Source organism: Photinus pyralis, unplaced genomic scaffold (genome assembly GCF_008802855.1).
Source record: "Photinus pyralis isolate 1611_PpyrPB1 unplaced genomic scaffold, Ppyr1.3 Ppyr1.4_LG9, whole genome shotgun sequence".
NCBI classification, from domain to species: Eukaryota; Metazoa; Arthropoda; class Insecta; order Coleoptera; family Lampyridae; genus Photinus; species Photinus pyralis.
Window position 1 is genome coordinate 1,157,023 of NW_022170878.1, and position 17,955 is coordinate 1,174,977.

At 34.9% G+C, this 17,955-nt stretch overlaps 1 protein-coding gene across 4 annotated transcripts in view; it reads right to left on the reverse strand.

The window, feature by feature from the left end:
- LOC116181041 (rho guanine nucleotide exchange factor 2-like) overlaps positions 1–17,955 on the reverse strand; it is a 74,671-nt gene that overhangs the window by 31,971 nt on the left and 24,745 nt on the right. For all 4 annotated transcript variants that reach the window (XM_031501272.1, XM_031501271.1, XM_031501269.1 and 1 more), the window contains 4 exons: positions 13,340–13,430; positions 5,921–5,967; positions 5,159–5,239; positions 4,915–5,105 (listed from right to left, as the gene is read on the reverse strand). In XM_031501272.1, coding sequence (XP_031357132.1) covers positions 4,915–5,105; positions 5,159–5,239; positions 5,921–5,967; positions 13,340–13,430 — 410 coding nt within the window. The remainder of the gene's footprint in view (positions 1–4,914; positions 5,106–5,158; positions 5,240–5,920; positions 5,968–13,339; positions 13,431–17,955) is intronic.

The following is a 17,955-nucleotide window of genomic DNA, read 5'->3' on the forward strand; positions in this document are numbered from 1 at the left end:
ACGAAGATTTCCAAGAAGGTCCTTAAATATATTTTGAAGAAGACTTACGTAAAGAATTTCCAAGAACGTTCTTTTAGAATATCTTCGAAAAGAGGATAAAGAAGTAGACAAAAATAGTTTATTTCGGTCACCACCAAAAATAATGACGGCATTCGTGTATATAATTAAATTAGAAAATTGCGTGTAAAAATGTAGGGTCGATTACGATAAGGAGTCTATCGGACGAAATTTAATTAACGCACGTGTTCTTATCGCCGTTACGAGATAGTGTTTCAAAAAATTGCGCATTATTTTCGGCGCAAGTGGGGACACGGTCCTACGAACGTGGCGTTATCAAGTGTAATTGTGATTGGCGGTTTTTTTGAAAATCCGTAAGAAAGAGATTTATTTCATAGTGGAAGTGGCGTTTGCTTAAATACGAGAATCAAGGTAAAAATGAGGATGCTGCTGCTGCAAGTTCGACAACGGTGAAAGTGATGGAATGTATTTCTTTTACTCGGTTGGTCCATTTTCAGAAAAATCAGTTCGAGTGAGTAAATAAAGCAGTTGTCAGCTTAGTACAACCATTCTAAAAGATTTGTCTTTCATTCAAAGTCAAAAGCTTCTACCGTCTGAGCAGCCACCAAAAATTTGTTATTTATCAAGCCAGTTCGCGTCATTGAGTTCAACTAAAAAAAAGTGAAATGACAAGTGCGCCTGAATATCGCAAAGTATTCACGACCAGATTATTTGGATTTTTTATTTTGTTTTATGTTTAATTACCTACCGACCGGCTGTGGGCGAGGTATTATGTCCTAAGAAGCTTCTTTTTCTCTCAGGGACTTTGTTTTAAATCTTTCATGTGTTACGGAATAAATGTTTGTCATTGTCAATCAATTAATTGTGTGTTTATTCGAAACCTTTGTGCGACCCATATAGAATCTTCATGTCAGATGACACGTAAGGTATCGAATATGGAAAGATTTAATTGCCTTTTCACTAATACCATGAGAGTGCTAAAGCTAATGGGAAAGAATTTTCGAGCCGTTCTTTACCTAGGATACTTGATACCCCTAGAACTACATTTTTTTTCCAAAAACGTTGAACTTTCTCATGATAATTTTCGAGGCAAGAGCACAATCCTGATAAGAATGTTAAATACTGAGCGATTTGATTTTGAAGAACGTACCACCAGGGGGGGGGAGGTAAGCCCCCCCCCCCATACACGACTATTTGATTACCTTTTCGCAGATTACCATGACCCCAGACCCCTGATAATAAGACTTCTTTCCAAAAAAAGCTGGTGAGAGAAGAGGATGGGGGGAGATGTGGTCAAGAAAATGTTTTACAGGTAGAAATTACGTATTGTAAAAAGTATTTGTACTGAGTGGTTAAATAATAATGATGGAGTGCCTTATCTCAGAAGGAGCAAGCAGAACGGTATTCTCTGTAAAATTTTAAAATATCTAAAACCACTATTGTAAAAATCTAGAAAGAAAACGCTCTTTTTCCATTTTAAAAACTGGAGGGGGGAGGGGGTGGTCATCAAGAAAATACTTAAAGTATAACTTTTTTCTAGCTGTTGTGCAAATAAAACAATTGTACCGAGTGACCAAATAAGAATGACAGAGTTCTATATTTCAGAAAAGAACCACTTGGGGAGGGGGGGACACCGGATTTTCTTTGAAAAAACAATACAATCGTAAAAATCTAGAATGAATGAAGTATGGGGGGGGGGGGGGGATCTAGAAAATGATTTAAAAAATATCATTTTTCTGTTTCACGGATTTTTAAGACGTTAACTGGTATTGTCAAAATGAGGCTGTGCTATGTCCCAGAAAGTAGTCCTTGGGGGGCCAAAGAGAACGAGAATGTCTGGACAATATTAAAACATCTGAAAGAGTGCTATTGCAAACATGTAGAAACAAAACGCCGTTTTTATATTCCGTCTTTCTTTACCGAGGGTACTTGCTGGGGGTATTCCATACGCATACCCCGTCAGAACTACGTTTTTTTTCCAAAAACGTTTAACCTTCTCACGATAATTTTTGAGACAAGAGTACGATCCTGATATGAATGTTAAATGCTGTGCGATTTGATTATGAAGAACGTACCTCCGAGGATCTGGCAGGTAGAGACCGGCCCCCCCACCATACGAATATTTGATTACCTTTTCGTAGATTATCATGACTCCAAACCCCCCCGGTAGGGGAGAAGATGGGGCAGATGTGGTCATCAAGAAAATGTTTTAAAGTAGAAATTACGTATTATAAAAAGAAAGTAATGTACCGAGTGGTCAAATAATAATGACGGAGTGCCTTATCTCAGAAGGAGCAAACAGAACGGTATTCTCCGTAAAACTATGAAATATCTAAACCACTATTGTAAAAATCTAGAAAGAAAACGCTAATTCTTCCATTTAAAAAAATGGAGGGGGAGGGGGTGGTCATCAAGAACATTCTATAAAGTATAACTTTTTTCTAGCTGTTGTGCAAATAAAGCAATTGTACCAAGTGACCAAATAAGAATGACAGAGTTCTATATATCAGAAAATAACCAATTGGGGAGGGGGGGGGGGCTTTTCTGTGAAAAAAACAATACAATCGTAAAAATCTAGAATGAATGAAATATAGAGGGGGAGGGGAGGGGGTAATCTAGAAAATGCTTTAAAAATATCATTTTTCTGTTTCACGGATTTTTAAGGTGTTAACTGGTATTGCCAAAATGAGGCTCAGCTATGTCCCGGAAAGTAGTCCTTGGGAGGCCAAACAGAACGGGAAATGTTTGTACAATGCTTGTACAATATGAAAACATCTGAAAGAGTACTATCGCAAACATGTAGAAACAAAACGCTGTTTTTCTCTTCTGTCTTTCTTTAACGAGGGTACTTGCTGGGGGTATTCCATACGCATACCCCCCAAAACTACAAACTAGAACTACGTTTTTTTTCCAAAAACGTTTAACCTTCTAACGATAATTTTCGAAACAAGAGTATGATCCTGATAAGAATGTTAAATGCTGAGGGATTTGATTTTGAAGAACGTAACCCCCCCTCCCCCAGCATACGACTATTTGATTACCTTTTCGCAGATTATCATGACCCCAGAACCCCCCGGTAGGGGAGGAGATGGGGCAGATGTGATCATCCAGAAAATGTTTTAAAGTAGAAATTACGTATTATAAAAAGAAAGTAATGTACAGAGTGGTCAAATAATAATGACAGGGTGCCTTATCTCAGAAGGAGCAAACAGAACGGTATTCTCTGTACAATTTTAAAATATCTAAAACCACTATTGTAAACATCTAGAAAGAAAACGCTCTTTTTCCATTTTCAAAAATGGAGGAGGGGTCATCAAGAAAATTCTATAAAGTATCACTTTTTTGTAACTGTTGTGCAAATAAAACAATTGTACCGAGTAACCAAATAAGAATGACAGAGTTCTATATTTCAGAAAATAACCACTTGGGGAGGGGGGGGGCAGAGGATTTTCTTTGAAAAAACAATACAATTGAAAAAATCTAAAATGAATCAAATATAGGGGGCGGGGGGATCAACAAGGAAATGCTTTAAAAAATATCATTTTTCTACTTTACGGATTTTTAAGACGTTAACTGATATTGTCAAAGTAATTTTACAGGGTGGTCAAAGAAGAATGAGACTGTGCTATGTCTCGGACAGTAGTCCTTGGGGGGCCGAACAGAACGGGAATGTCTGTACAATTTTAAAACATCTGGAAGAGTACTATCGCAAACACGTAGAAAGAAAACGCAGTTTTTCTCTTCTGTCTTGAAAAAAGGGGGGCGGGGGCATCAAGAAAATGCTTTAAAATTGTTTTCCTAAAATAAAATAATTGTACCGTGTGACCAAATAAGAATGACGGAGTTCTATGTTTCAGAAAGTAGCCACTCATTGAGGGGGTGGGGGCGAAACCGAACACGTTTTTCTGCAACATTTTAAAACATGTAAAACAATTGCCAAAATCTAGAATGAGAACGCTCCGTTTTTCTTTGTCTTGCAAAAGTAAAGAGATTTGGGGGGGGGGGGGGGGCTAGATGTGAAGATTTGTATAAAGTTTCTACAAAGATTCGTAAGAACGTTTACAAGATTTCGAAAAGAGGTTTCTAGAATGTTCCAACATTTCTGGGATTTTAAAGGTTTTTCAGAAGGTTTCAAAAAAGCCTCTTATCAAGAACAAATGTCTTATGCTATATCTTCGGAGGTCTCAAGAAACCTTTTAGAGATAGGTGGCTCCAAAAGCTCAAAAAATGCACATTTTGAAAAGTCTCAAGGGCTACAGTGACTCTAAAGAACTCAGCTATTAGCGTAAGAGGATTGGAAAGGGTCTAGAAAACTCTGAAATGAGCCTACAAATTTCTGCAATGGTGCTTAGTCTGGGATGAATCAAGAAACCTCTGGAAAGGTCCCAGAAAGTTGTGGGGTCCTAGGAAGCTCCGGAAAAAGTTCAGAAATCTATAGAAAGAGCCTAAAGGTTATGGAATTGAGATAAAAAATTGTTAACTCATCCAATGCCAAATATTTCTCTGGGAAAGGTTCTGAACTAGGCTTAAAAAGTTGCAGAATTCACTTAAACAATTTGGAGTAGGTTTAGGCAGCTCTGGAAAAAGTATAGACAGCTCTAAACGGTGGCCAGAAAGGCATGAAGAGACTCAAATAAATAGAGAAAACCTTAAAAAGACCTAGTCCAGGCCGCTCTAGGATGACCCTAAAATGGTCTTTGTGGAACTAGAACACTGAATCTAAATTCTGAACAGCTACCTTCTAATAATACTCAGATATTCGAATCCAAGACGGGAGTAATGTAAAGGGACACGGAAAAAATCAAGGAATCGAGGAATTCTGTTGCAAAAGGTATTTGTCTACCAATTAGAAGGCGTTGCCAAAACAACAGATATGTCGACAAGACAATTACACACCATTTATAACGTCCTGCCTCTTCCTTTCGTGCGGACTCAAATTGGCGAGCTCGTCTTCGGGAACCGAACTCTGCCAATCGGACGGGTCCGCGTCGATTTCCATATCGCTATCCCATCCCGTGCCTGCCGGGTGGGCGGTGGGAAAGCTCGAGACCGCATCGAGAGACGTACTCGGGCTCTCCGACGAACGGCTACAACACGAGTAATTAGTCGCGCACGGTGAGCGGGGCTCCTCCGTACTTACCTCGATGACAAACTGGAATTCGAGGAACTGCCCGAGTGGGTCTGGTACGAAAGTCCGTGTTGGTCTAGGTCGACGGTTTCACTGCAACGGGAGAGAGCGGTTAGCGGTGGCGGGTTTGGTGCGATACAGGGTGAACCTGTGCGAGGCTTACCCTGTATAAAAAGTGGCAGTGCGAAAACTAGGCGTGCGTCTAGCGCGGGAAGTCATGTTTAAACGGCGGGTACATGTCGTTGATCGGGTTTTCACAACAATAAACGACTGTAATCGCCACCGACTGATAACTATTAATAAACCAATTACGTGCAGAGATGATTATAGTAATGCGCTTTCGCATTGTCCCCAGTTACTGGAAGATGTGCGAGCGCCGTTTTATTTTTAAAAACCGCGGATATTTTAAAAATAAACAATTGAAAGTATAATTCAACAGAAAATAAAATCTTGAAGAAATGCATTATCAAAAACTGTTAAAATATCTTGTAATTATTTCATAATATCTTAGAGATATTTTTACGATAAATTATTATTCCAAACCTTCCTATACCGTCGCTATTTAAAACTAAAACGGCGTTTCATAATCACCTGCAGACCCTCAAATTGGTCGCATCACAAATATCCATGAAATTTGCACTTGCGACGCACCAAAAACTTTTAGGCAAAAGGCAATGAGGTCCGATTCGCCACGGCTAAATATAGAAAATGAATGGAGCAAAAAGAGACCCGTGATTTATAAGAAGACAAAAAGAAATATAAAAGAGCGCTTACTTGGTGGTGTTGTGAAGAGGATCGCTGATGTTCCTTCTCTGTTTTCTCTGCAAAAACGAAACGCAAATATCAGTATGCAAATTAACCCGTTTTCCACTCGCAGGCAAATATTGTAATGGACCATGTTTGGGGAAAATTTGTATGCGCGGCTTTAAGTAAATTAAATTTGCACGTTTTAATCAAATAAAATAAATTCGCCGAAAAAAAGCTTACATAATCAAACTGTTCGCGTTAATGGCTCCCATTACGGTTTCCTTTGAAAGTTCGCTACATCTTCTTCGCATTCAAAGTTAGACCAGCACCAGTCGTCCTGCTCGCGCGAGTGATTAAAGTACTTCTCAGGCCGCACATCTCATCTTCAATGTAGATTATCAAGGCACAATTTAACAAGTGACCTCTGGATTTTTGCAGTTAAAATTTCTTGGAAATCTAAAGGTTGGAATGCGCTTGCGCATCTCTCGATGTTCTCGAAATTTTCGCGACTCTTCTAGAAATCGGAAATCTTGTCGAAAAGGCAAAATATCGTAATCCTTTCGATCGTGAGTGCTTCTTTTGATTTTCCAAAAATCAATAAATCTGCTTGAAGCCTTCTTGAAATCTTACAGGAGTCTTCAAATCTTCAATATCTAAACAAAAATCGCTATTTTGGCACTGATTTTTTTGGGAAATAAACTTCACTTATTTTATTTTATTTTTGAAAATGGTTGATTTTGACCCCACTCTTGAATCCGGTCCCGTCCGTTTATTACCGTTCACATGGCCAACCATTACCGCTTTGATCCACACCGGATCCGCCATTTCATTTATTAACAAACATCTCGCTACTTTAGTTCCTGATACCTTTACCACCCAACCCGTAAACATCCATAGCGCTGATATTGCCACCACCACCATCCTGAAATCCCATTTCCAAATGCCCCAGGTCTTGGTTATGAAGTACTCCTTGGAATAGATTTTCATTCCCCTTTCTTTTCTTACAGCCGCCGAAAGCTCTCTTGCCAGAGAAGAAGAAGGCAAATTAATATTTTAGAATTTCATACATGATGACCCATTATTCGCAGGTTTTGTTTTCGATGGTAAATTTAAAGCGAACATTGGAACGGCAAGCTTTCGTAGCTACCAAGTGATATCGATTATCTCGCCGTTTGACCTGCGAATTCCAATTAAACAATGGGTGGTAATCTGGATACCGAATTGGGAGATTTCATTCCGACTAATTGGATAAGTATAATTAAGGATTGGCATTTAAATGAGTTACAGAAGAACCCGCCCAATTGACCTGAACAAGAAGCGCTCTTAAAATACTTAAAGTCTGACATCGGTCCCACACTTTTCCAATATCGTGGAAAAAAGTAATTCAATAAAAACAGTTTAGTTGAACGTATCGAAGGTATACGCGTAAGAAATGGGACTTCTAGTTACTCCCTACTTGAAATGGAGAAAACGCACTATGAATTTGGATCTTTTTGCTTTTGGCGTTTAACCGAATAGTAACTAAACCTTTTCGATTTTGCATTTTTGCCTATTTTGTCTTTTCCGCTGATTAGTGTTTTGTTCCTTTCATTTCCGCTAGGAACTTTGTCGTAATTTTGTTTTAGTTTTTCCGAAGTGAATGTCGCTATTTCCCTTACCCGTCCGCTTCCTGGCTGCCGTTTATCCGGTTGCGTTTACCCGAGACCGACCGTCCCATCAGCCGTTCCTTGCCGCCGTCTTTCACCCACAAGTGAGATTACCGCCGACTGCGGCTACTGTATTTGTTAATGAATATAATTTGTACATTTATTTATTTTTTTTAAATTGAACTGCAATTATAATTCCGCTAATATTTATTTAATTTCAAAAGCTCACCGATTGTGGGCGAACCCCAAGTTCGTCGCATAGAAACTGGCCAACAATGATGCAAAAGAAATTGAAATGGGATTTTCTTCTGCACATTTTTTAAATATATATTTTTTTAAATTCTTTCAACAAATAAATGCAATATATGCAAACATGAAGAAGTGAAAAAGAAAAAAAAATATGAAAAATTAAGATTTCGCACTTATCTGTTGTCGCGTTTGAACTGAAGTGAGATCACAATGCTCTTTATGTACCGGGTGACCCAATAAGACTGTTCCTCGGCCATATCTCGGCACTTAGGGACCAGAAAAATTATTGGATAAATCGGTTATCAAGAATCGCTGGAAAATATTTTCAAGTTCTAAAAATGACCAACAGAGGGCGCAACTGCCATCTTAAATTTTAAAATTACATTTTCTTTAAATTTCGCATAATAAAACTAAAATTTTTTTTTCACATTTTTAAAGAGAACCAGTTTATCATTTTCGTAAAAAAACTCACTTAATTCAAAAACAAAGATGGTGTGGGGCGTTCAATTGTTTTTGCAATAACCCGCTTTTTAACCGTTTGACCGATTTTAACAAATTTAGTGTCGTTGAAAAGAGCATTCCTTGGGCCATGAAAATCAACCATAATATAGTTAATTTAGTTGAATCCTTCTCCAAAATCGTAAAAAAACCAAAAAAATCAAATAGAATGATATGACTTTTTCTTTATGAAAAAGTGGCCAAATAACATCCAAAGAGGCCAGTGAAAACCGTTTTTCAAAATCTCGTTCCTAACCTCACATATTGGTAAAATGATTAAATAATAAATAAATAAATAAAATAAAAAATGAATAAAATAATTAATTTAATTAATTAAAATGCTTAAATTGTATCTTAATTAACTTTTTACGTATTTCCGGTATTTGTCGTTGGCGCGAAAAAAAATCACCCTACACTTTTAGGTAGGCCTTGGAAAGGAAAGCTGGCGATATATTTTGAGTATTTTCGAAATGCGACGATCGCCGCCCGCATCGTCTATTTGCGTTATCCGAATCGTCCACGAACCATCTCCGCCAGCATATTAAATGCTTCTTGGTTAGAAATCGGCATTTTAGAAAAGATTACAAATTCAAAAAACTGCACTTTCTGAATGTAAACACAGCAGAATAATTTACAAATTATGGTTGTTATTATTTTATAATGCATCCATGTTTCATTTGTTTAATTTTCTAAGGCCTACCTAAAAGTGCAGGGTCCTTTTCCAAACAATCTTTCGCGCCATCGACAAATACCGGAAATACGTCAAATAAGATACAATTTAAGCAGTTTTATTAATTAATTAATCTCATTTTCCCAATATTTGAGGTTAGGAACGAGATTTTGAAAAACGGTTCTCACTGGCCTCTTTGGGTGTTATTGGGCGACTTTTTCGTAACATATCAATCCATTTGATTTTTTTTATTTTTTTAGGATTTTGGATCATAGTGTCAAAACTAGCCCCCTGGCGGAGAAGGATTCAACTAAATTAACTATATTTTGGTTGATTCTTGTTGCCCAAGGAATGTTCTTTTCAACGATATCAAATTTGTTACAATCGCTCAAACGGTTAAGAAGTTAAAGCAGATTATTTCAAAAACAATTGAATGCCACACACCATCTTTGTTTTTGAAATAACTGAGTTTTTGTTTTTACGAAAATGATAGATATACTAGTTCTCTTTAAAAATGTGAAAGAATGTTTAGTTTATGCGAAATGTAAAAAAAAAATGCAATTTTAAAATTTAAGATGGCAGTTACGCCCTCTGGTGGTCATTTTTAGAACATGAAAATATTTTTCAGCGATTCTTCATAACCGATTTACCTAATAATTTTTGTTACCCCTAAGTCATACGACGAACGGTTCCCGAAATATGGCCGAGGAACAGTCCTATTGGGTCACCCGGTACGTCGTTAATAGCTAAATTTTGATTTAAAGGGCCATACAAACAAGATAAAAAATACATACACTCAAATTTTAACTAAAATTAAAAAATTTTAATAATTCCATTTACTTATTAGTTAAGAAAAGTTTAAAAAAATAAAAGCTTCATTTCGCGTTACTAGCCCATTTAAAGTGAATATTCCAAAAATTAAAAAAGGAAATCCAAATAAATTCCCTAATTTTTATTTTTTTAAATTTTAATGCTCTATTTTTAACAATTTTTGATTTGATCGTCTTTTTTATATTCGGTTGATGTTATACAAATATGACCCTTCAATTGTTTAAAAATTGGCACGTCGAGTGCACTTTATGATTTTTGCAATTTTGGAAAATGAAATGGACATACAATTTAATTATAAACAATGTATTTCAAAAACGCGACAAATGTGAATTTAATTTTTCATTTGTTTTTGATTCGAGGTTTTTCAATTATATTATATATTTTATAAATTAAAGATGAATATTTTAAAAATCAAGACGGAAATACAAAAATTTAAAAATCGTGAACACTATAGGATCTACATAAAAATTTAAAAAAAAACAGAAACTGTCAAGCCAAAATTATTAAACATAAGAGTAAACGAAAATTTAAACAAATTAAAAATTCGAATAAGTTCCAATAAAAATTAAACACTTTCATAACTCTCAAACTATTTTATTTTTCTTTATTTTTAAGTAGTCGAGGTTTCAATCAAGTCTACTCGCTCACTATACACTTACTAACATTCATGCCCCAATCCTGATTTGAACCCGCGACCCACTTAAAGTGAAACGAAAATTTCAAAAACGAAAAATTGAAAAATTATGGATTAAAATTTTGTGCAGGATCAAACCTAAGTGAAGATTTTTATTTTAAAAAATAACAGGGTCAGGCCGAGAATTATTAGATACAAACGAAAATAAATTTTAAAAAATAAAACAATCTAATAGACGAAGTTAAAAAAAAATTAAAAAACATGCATCAGGTGATTTTGCAAACCCCTCATTTACAAAAAATTAAAAAGTAATCTTTCAAAAATCAAAATATGCAAATATAATTTCATTAGGTATATGAAAAAATGAAGAAGTGAATAAGAAAAATAAAAAAAATATGTAAAATTAAGATTTCGCACTTATCTGTTGTCGCATTTGAACTAAAGTGAGATCACAATGCTCTTTATGTACCTACGCCGTTAATAACTAAATTTTGATTTAAAGGGCACGATAATAAAATACATAAATTCATTATACAGGGTGACAATTTGAAAACTTACCACCCCCCATATCTTAGTAAATAAACGAGATATTTAAAAAAATCAAAATCCGTTTCGGTAATTCGGAGGGGGAATCACAATATTCACAATGACATAGTTGGCGACGCACCCCCTCCAACCCCCTGCGCCCCAGCCACCCCAACTTTTAAATCTTAAATAGTGACCCCCCATGTGTGATACGTCGTTGGAAAGGTCTGAAAAAATGCTTTCCAACCATACCAAATAGCATTACAATTAGGTTAGTAATTATCGTGCAAATCAAAAAATAAACTAATATGATACATTTGAAATCTGTCGTATTTAAAACGCAACCGGCGAACATAGACGAACTAAGACAGAGAATAATTCAAGAATGCAATGAATATTGCAAAACCAACATTTGAAAAGGTTCGACAAGAGTTTAAGATTAGATTATAACTGGCGATCAAAAATGAGTTGCTGTCGAGTCGGCTTTGGAAGTTCAAGTTAAATACGATTTTCCATGTTTATTTTTTGATTTGCACGATAATTACTAACTTAAATGTAATGCTATTTGGTATGGTTGGAAAGCATTTTTTCAGAGCTTTCCAATGACGTATCACACATGGGGAGTCCCTATTTAAGATTTAAAAGTTGGGGTGGCTAGGGCGCAGGGGGTGTGAGGGGGTGCGTCGCCAACTATGTCATTGTGATTCCCCCTCCGAATTACCGACACGGATTTTGATTTTTTTAAATATCTCGTTTATTTACTAAGATATGGGGGGTGGTAAGTTTTCAAATTGTCACCCTGTATATATTCATAATATATATTCAATTCATAATATATATATATATATATATATATATTAAAAATATAAAAATTAAAAAATTTTAATAATTCCATTAGTTAATTAAGAAGTTTAAAAAAAGAATTCAAAAAATTTCAAAAATAAAAAAAGGAAATCCAAATAAATTCCCTAATTTTTATTTTTTTAATTTTAATGCTCTATTTTTAACAATTTTTGATTTGATTGCCTCTTTTTATATTTGGTTAAATATGTTATAGAAATATGACCCTTCAATTGTTTAAACATTGGCACGTTGAGAGCATTGTAATGTAATTTTGGAAAATGCAATGGACATACAATCTTTCAAAAATCAAAAATTGAAGTCCAAATGAAAATTTCTATAAAATCTAAATCTACATGGAAATTTTAATTTAAAAAAAAAAATAGTCAAACCAACGTTTTTTTCCTATTTTAATGTCTGTATTTTAGAAAAGGCGAAGCTGAGGGCGAAGCTTTTCACACACTATCAACGACACAAACGGGCGTTAAAAAAATAAAAATAAGAAAATGTATAAATAAGCGAAGTTCAATAAAGAATTAAAAACGAAATTTCTAATTGAAGATGAATAATTCAAAATCAAAAAGCGAAAAACTATGCTTTCTATAAAATATATAAATTTAAATACGAATTTTAAATTAAAAAAAATAGACAGTCAAACAAAAAATATAATAACAATTTAAAAAAAATTAAACAAAGAATTTGTACGTAAGCGTCTTACAATCACGTATGACTTCTGGACATCAAAATAAAGAGTTTCAAAGTAACCCAATAAAATCATGTTCACTTTTTGGGGCGTCAAAAAGATGCGGTTAGTCATTTTTGCAATGAAATCGGAATTTTGGCACGTCTTGGTCAAAATGCATGTGTTCATCGAAAATGCATCAAATTCACTTCTTGAACATTGAAAGAATGCGATTGAGCGTTTTCTCAACGAAATCGATGTACAAATCTTGTCGGCAGTTTTTTTGCTGAAAAGATCAAAGATGGAAGAATGTACACGAAGTTTTATTTTGTGGAATTATTATTTTGAAGTATTCTTCATTTCTCCATTAATATCAGGAAGTGTTTTTGAGCCACTTTCCCCTATCTCTCATTTCACCATTTGCACCAGTTAGAGTGTTAGGTATCTGTCCATGATATTTTGCTGTGCTGTCCATCTGTACATCAGTAACACGCGGTTTATGTGTTCTTCTTTTTCAAAAATTCCTTGGCGATTCTTATTTCTTTAACAAACAGTTGGCTGTTCATCTTGGATGACAGTTCCTTCTACATCTACAAGACTTCGTTGGTTTAGTCACATTTTAGTTAATTTTGGTAGACACCGCACCAATTCAGGATCAAAATGTCCAGTAGCGCCATCTGCCCTAACTTAATTAAAAAACGGCCGCAGCACTTCCAGGAAACAAACTACACGTCGATTATGTCAACTCTAATAAAAGTGGCGACCATAAATTATGCAAACAAATGACTCAGAAAGTTATAAAAGGAAATTACCAACATTTGCCCGCTTTATTTGCGTACAAAGGGCAGCGAAAATACAAAAACACACTCACCTTTTCGGACTGTTCCTTCACACTCTCCGATCTGTTTATGTTCGTCGCCGCTCTCTTTTTGTTTCCGGTGTACGCGGGAAGACTGACGGTGCTGAAATAAAAAAAATGAAAATTCAAAAAAACCGGCAGAACCGATCACTTTATAAGCAACTGAAAATGCATCTCCATTTTGGGCGCGTTCGTCATTTTGGCACGTAGTGCATGTGCAACTATCAAACTATTTATGCCAATAATAAAACGATGACCGAATGGACCGGAATAGATATATCATAATGTACCTTTCTTCGCGATAGCGCGCTATCTTTTGTAATATTTGCAACGACGTCGTTAGCGTTTGTGACGCAAAACCAACCTCAAACTCCGTTCGAAGTGCCACGAGCCGATCCTTTTCTTCTTGTCCTTCTTGGTACCGGTCGCGGTCTCCTTCGAGTGCCCGACGAGCGACTGCTTCCAAAGTGTGAAAAACATGGGATCGAACTCCATCAATGAGCCCGTTCTTATTTACTTTCGGGCCGCAGCATGATGTTTTCGCACTACTCTCGAATGGTGTGTCGATTACGAAATTCCACTACACTGTAGGTTCGCCCCGTTACCTACACACTTTATCGCCCTTATCGAAACCGCCGAACGATAAGGCCACTATCGATATTGTATGTGTATGTGTTATACTGTTGTGGTAGCCTACACGGCGGCGGGGCGCGCGAGGGGGTTTGATAGCAATTACCGAATGGGCGGCGGGCGACCTTGGGAATGGGGGCAGAAATTCGGACGCCGACTTCCACTTTGATTACGCTTAAGATGGGAAAACGGTCGAGCACGTAATTGAGAAAATCCGAATTGTTCATAGAGAAAATGGGTTTTCCGTGGAAGGGGTCGAACCTCTCTCACCTTTTACAGTAAACACGGAAACGGGGTAACTCCCTGGATCAAAAACGATACAGAGATAATCATGGGAAAAACCAAAGACTGTTGAGCAAGAACCAGAGAAGGCAATAATCAAATAATTTAATTGGGTCATAGCATACAGGGCGTTACCATTTGAGTTGTGCCAAAAAAATCGGATAATCGAGGAAACCTTCAGGTCCGTGCAGTTAGCAGAACATTGAAGGCACAAATGTCGAGACTAGGTAGGTTGGTTAGTGCTTCGTTTCTGCCGTAAAACGGAACCGTGTTGTGAGAGGGAGTTGGGTTTGCGCGATATTCAATGATTTTGTGTAGTAGGCCACATGGTTCCCTCAATAGCTTCAACCAAACCAAGCCGCTCCCGGCAATCAGGGGTAACATTCGAGTGGTTTCTGACCAGGTCCAGGCGTCCCTAGGTACAGCTGGGAGAAGGAATTCCGAGTACGGCCATGACCAGTTAAATGCGTGGGAAAGTTGGAAGCGCCAGAAAGTCGCGACTAACTAGAATTACGTGATAATTCCGCCGAGCCAGATCCGTTGGTTAATTAGGGCGTTAAGATACGTTTTTTTGGGTAATCAGTCAATTTTGGATTTCTCCGGATTTGATTGACTGAAAGATGTAACAGATTCGAATGCTCGAAGGGCGTAATTCTAAAAAAATTAAAAAAATTTATTTCTAAAAATATGTGCACCCAATTTGGTTCCAATCGGTTCAACCGTTTCGCCAGAAATAAGAGTACAGACGGACCGACATCATCGAGATTTTGTTTGATTCAGATTCCTGGTGCTTCAAAACGTGTATTTCCGTCAAAAAAGTGGAGGGTCATTTATTACCCCAATGCAGGTGGTGGAAAGTCGTTCGTGTGACAATACGCTTGAAGCCACGACAACGCTCGCGTCGTACCGTAAAAATTTGTGTGCCTAGGTTTATGCTGAAATCGTCTTCGGGGCGCTCGGCTAACAGCTCTACCTTAATGTGTAGTCGCCCAAGGGCACTTTTGACCGGTCACTAAAATAGATCTGTTATTGAGCTTTTGAATTAAATTTCAAAACCAAAGGCGACTTCGGCATAAGCCTAGGCAGAGTAAGTTTTATTCAAGAGCTAAATAACAGATCTATTTTCATGCATAAATGTGTCCCCAGTTTTGACTGCTTCCCAAACATTTCAAATTGTATATGTTTAAAATTTCAATAATCCCAAAATCTCAAGTTTTCATGATTCCTAAATTTTCAAAATTCTCAATGGTTCAAAAATGACAAAAACATTCTCAGATTCGCATGATCACAAAACTCCAAACGCCACAAAATCTCAAATGTCTTATCTCAAATTCCCAAAGATCCGAAACATCCCAAAAATTTAAAAATTTCTAACCCAAAAATTTTGATAAACCCAAAAATTTCAATTGTATACTATCTGATTCCCAAAATCTCAAATTCCTAAAACTACACAAAAATCCGCAATGTGAATATCACAGTTTAAATTAAGTAATAAGTATTTTAAATTTTTCCAAATTCCCATAAACTCAAATTCTAAAAGTTTTAAAAATTCCACAATTTCAATTTCCCAAAATTTCGAAAATCCCAAATTTCCATAATCTCTAAATTCACAAATAATTGCATTCCGAATTCTCAAAAAAATTTCCCTAACCTCAAATTCTAAGTTTTAAAAACTCCATAATCTCTCCTTCCCAATATTTCAAAATTCCAAGATCACTAATTTCCATAATTTCTAAACCAACAAAGTATCGTCTTTCGCAAAATTTCCAATTCTCAAAATCTCACAATTTGAAATTTTCTCTAATACAAATGCTAAGAATATAAAAATCTCAAATTTACAAAATCACAAATTCCTAAATTTAAAAATCAAATATGAAATGTTTATAATCTCAATTTCAAAAGTTCAACAATTCCAAAATCTTAAGAATTATAAAATTTGAAACTTCCAAATCTTGACAATTTCAAATTCACAAAATTTAAAAAATATCAAAATTTTGAATTTCCAGAATCATAAGATTTACAAAAGTTCAATATGTCAAAATTTCTATCCCCAAAAATTAGATAAGTTTAAAACCTCAAATTTTCATAACCTCATATTTCTAAATTTTCAAAATCCCTAAATCCTCTCTGGTTTAATATCCCAAAATCTCAAATTTCTACGATCTCAGAATCTCAAAATTCCAAACTCTGAACATTTCCAAACTTCTAAAATCACCATAATCACAAATTCTCAAAATGTAGAAAATTTTAGAATTGTATCTCTCAAAATTAAAAAAACCAAAATTTCAAATTTCATAATAATTAAAGCCGTAAAATTTCAAATCAAAATTTCAAAAATCACAATTCACAAAGGTGGAAAAATTCCAAAATTTCAAAATTCCAAGATCCCAAATTTCCATAATTTCTAAACCAACAAAATATCTCATTTCGCAAAATTTCCAGTACTCAAAATCTCAGAATTTAAAATTTTCTCTAATACAAATTCTAAAAATTCAAAAATCTCAAATTTAAATTCCAAAATTTGAAGATTTATAAAATTTGAAAACTTTCAAAATCTCAAATATCCATATTCTGATTTCGTACATCTCAAATTTAAAAACTTCCAAATCTTGACAATTACAAATTCACAAAATTTAAAAAATATCAAAATTTCGAATTTCCAGAATCTTAAAATTACAAAAGTTCAAAATGTCAAAATTTCTATCGAAAAATTAAATAATTTCAAAACCTCAAATTTTCATAACCTTATAGTTCTAAAATTTCAAAATACCTAAATCCTCACTGGTTTAATATCCCAAAATCTCAAATTTCCACGATCTCAGATTCTCAAAATTCCAAATTCTAAACATTTCCAAACTTCTAAAATCACCATAATCACAAATTCTCAAAATTTTAGAATCTTACTTTCAAAATTAAAAAACCAAAATCTCAAATTTCATAATAATTAAACCCGGAAAATATCAAATCAACAAAATTTCAAAAATCACAATTTCACAAAGGTGGAAAAATTCCAAAATTTCAAAATTCCAAGATCACAAATTTCCATAATTTCTAAACCAACAAAATGTCTCATTTCGCAAAATTTCCAATTCTCAAAATCTCAGAATTTAAAATTTTCTCTAATAATTCTAAAAATATAAAAATCTCAAATCTAAATTCCAAAATCTGAAGATTTATAAAATTTGAAAACTTACAAAATCTCAAAGAGCCATATTCTCATTTCGTACATCTCAAATTTGAAAACTTCCACATCTTGACAATTTCAAATTCACAAAATTAAAAAAATATCAAAATGTCTATCCCCAAAAAATTAAATAATTTCAAAACCTCAAATTTTCTAACCTCATATTTCTAAATTTTCAAAATCCCTAAATCCTCACTGATTTAATATCCCAAAATCTCAAATTTTCACGATATCAGATTCTCAAAATTCCAAATTCTGAACATTTCCAAACTTCTAAAATCGTAATCACAAATTCTCAATACCTATGTAGAAAATTTTAGAATCTTACTCTCAAAATTAAAAAACCAACATCTCAAATTTCATAATTAAACCCGATATCAAATCAACAAAATTGAAAAATCACAATTTCACAAAGGTGGCAAAATTTTAAAATTTTAGAATCTCAAAATCATGTCTCCAAATTTTTAAAAAATCCAAGGTGCAGTAACTTTCATCAAATAATTTTAAAAATACTTCAGAAAATGTTTGAAAC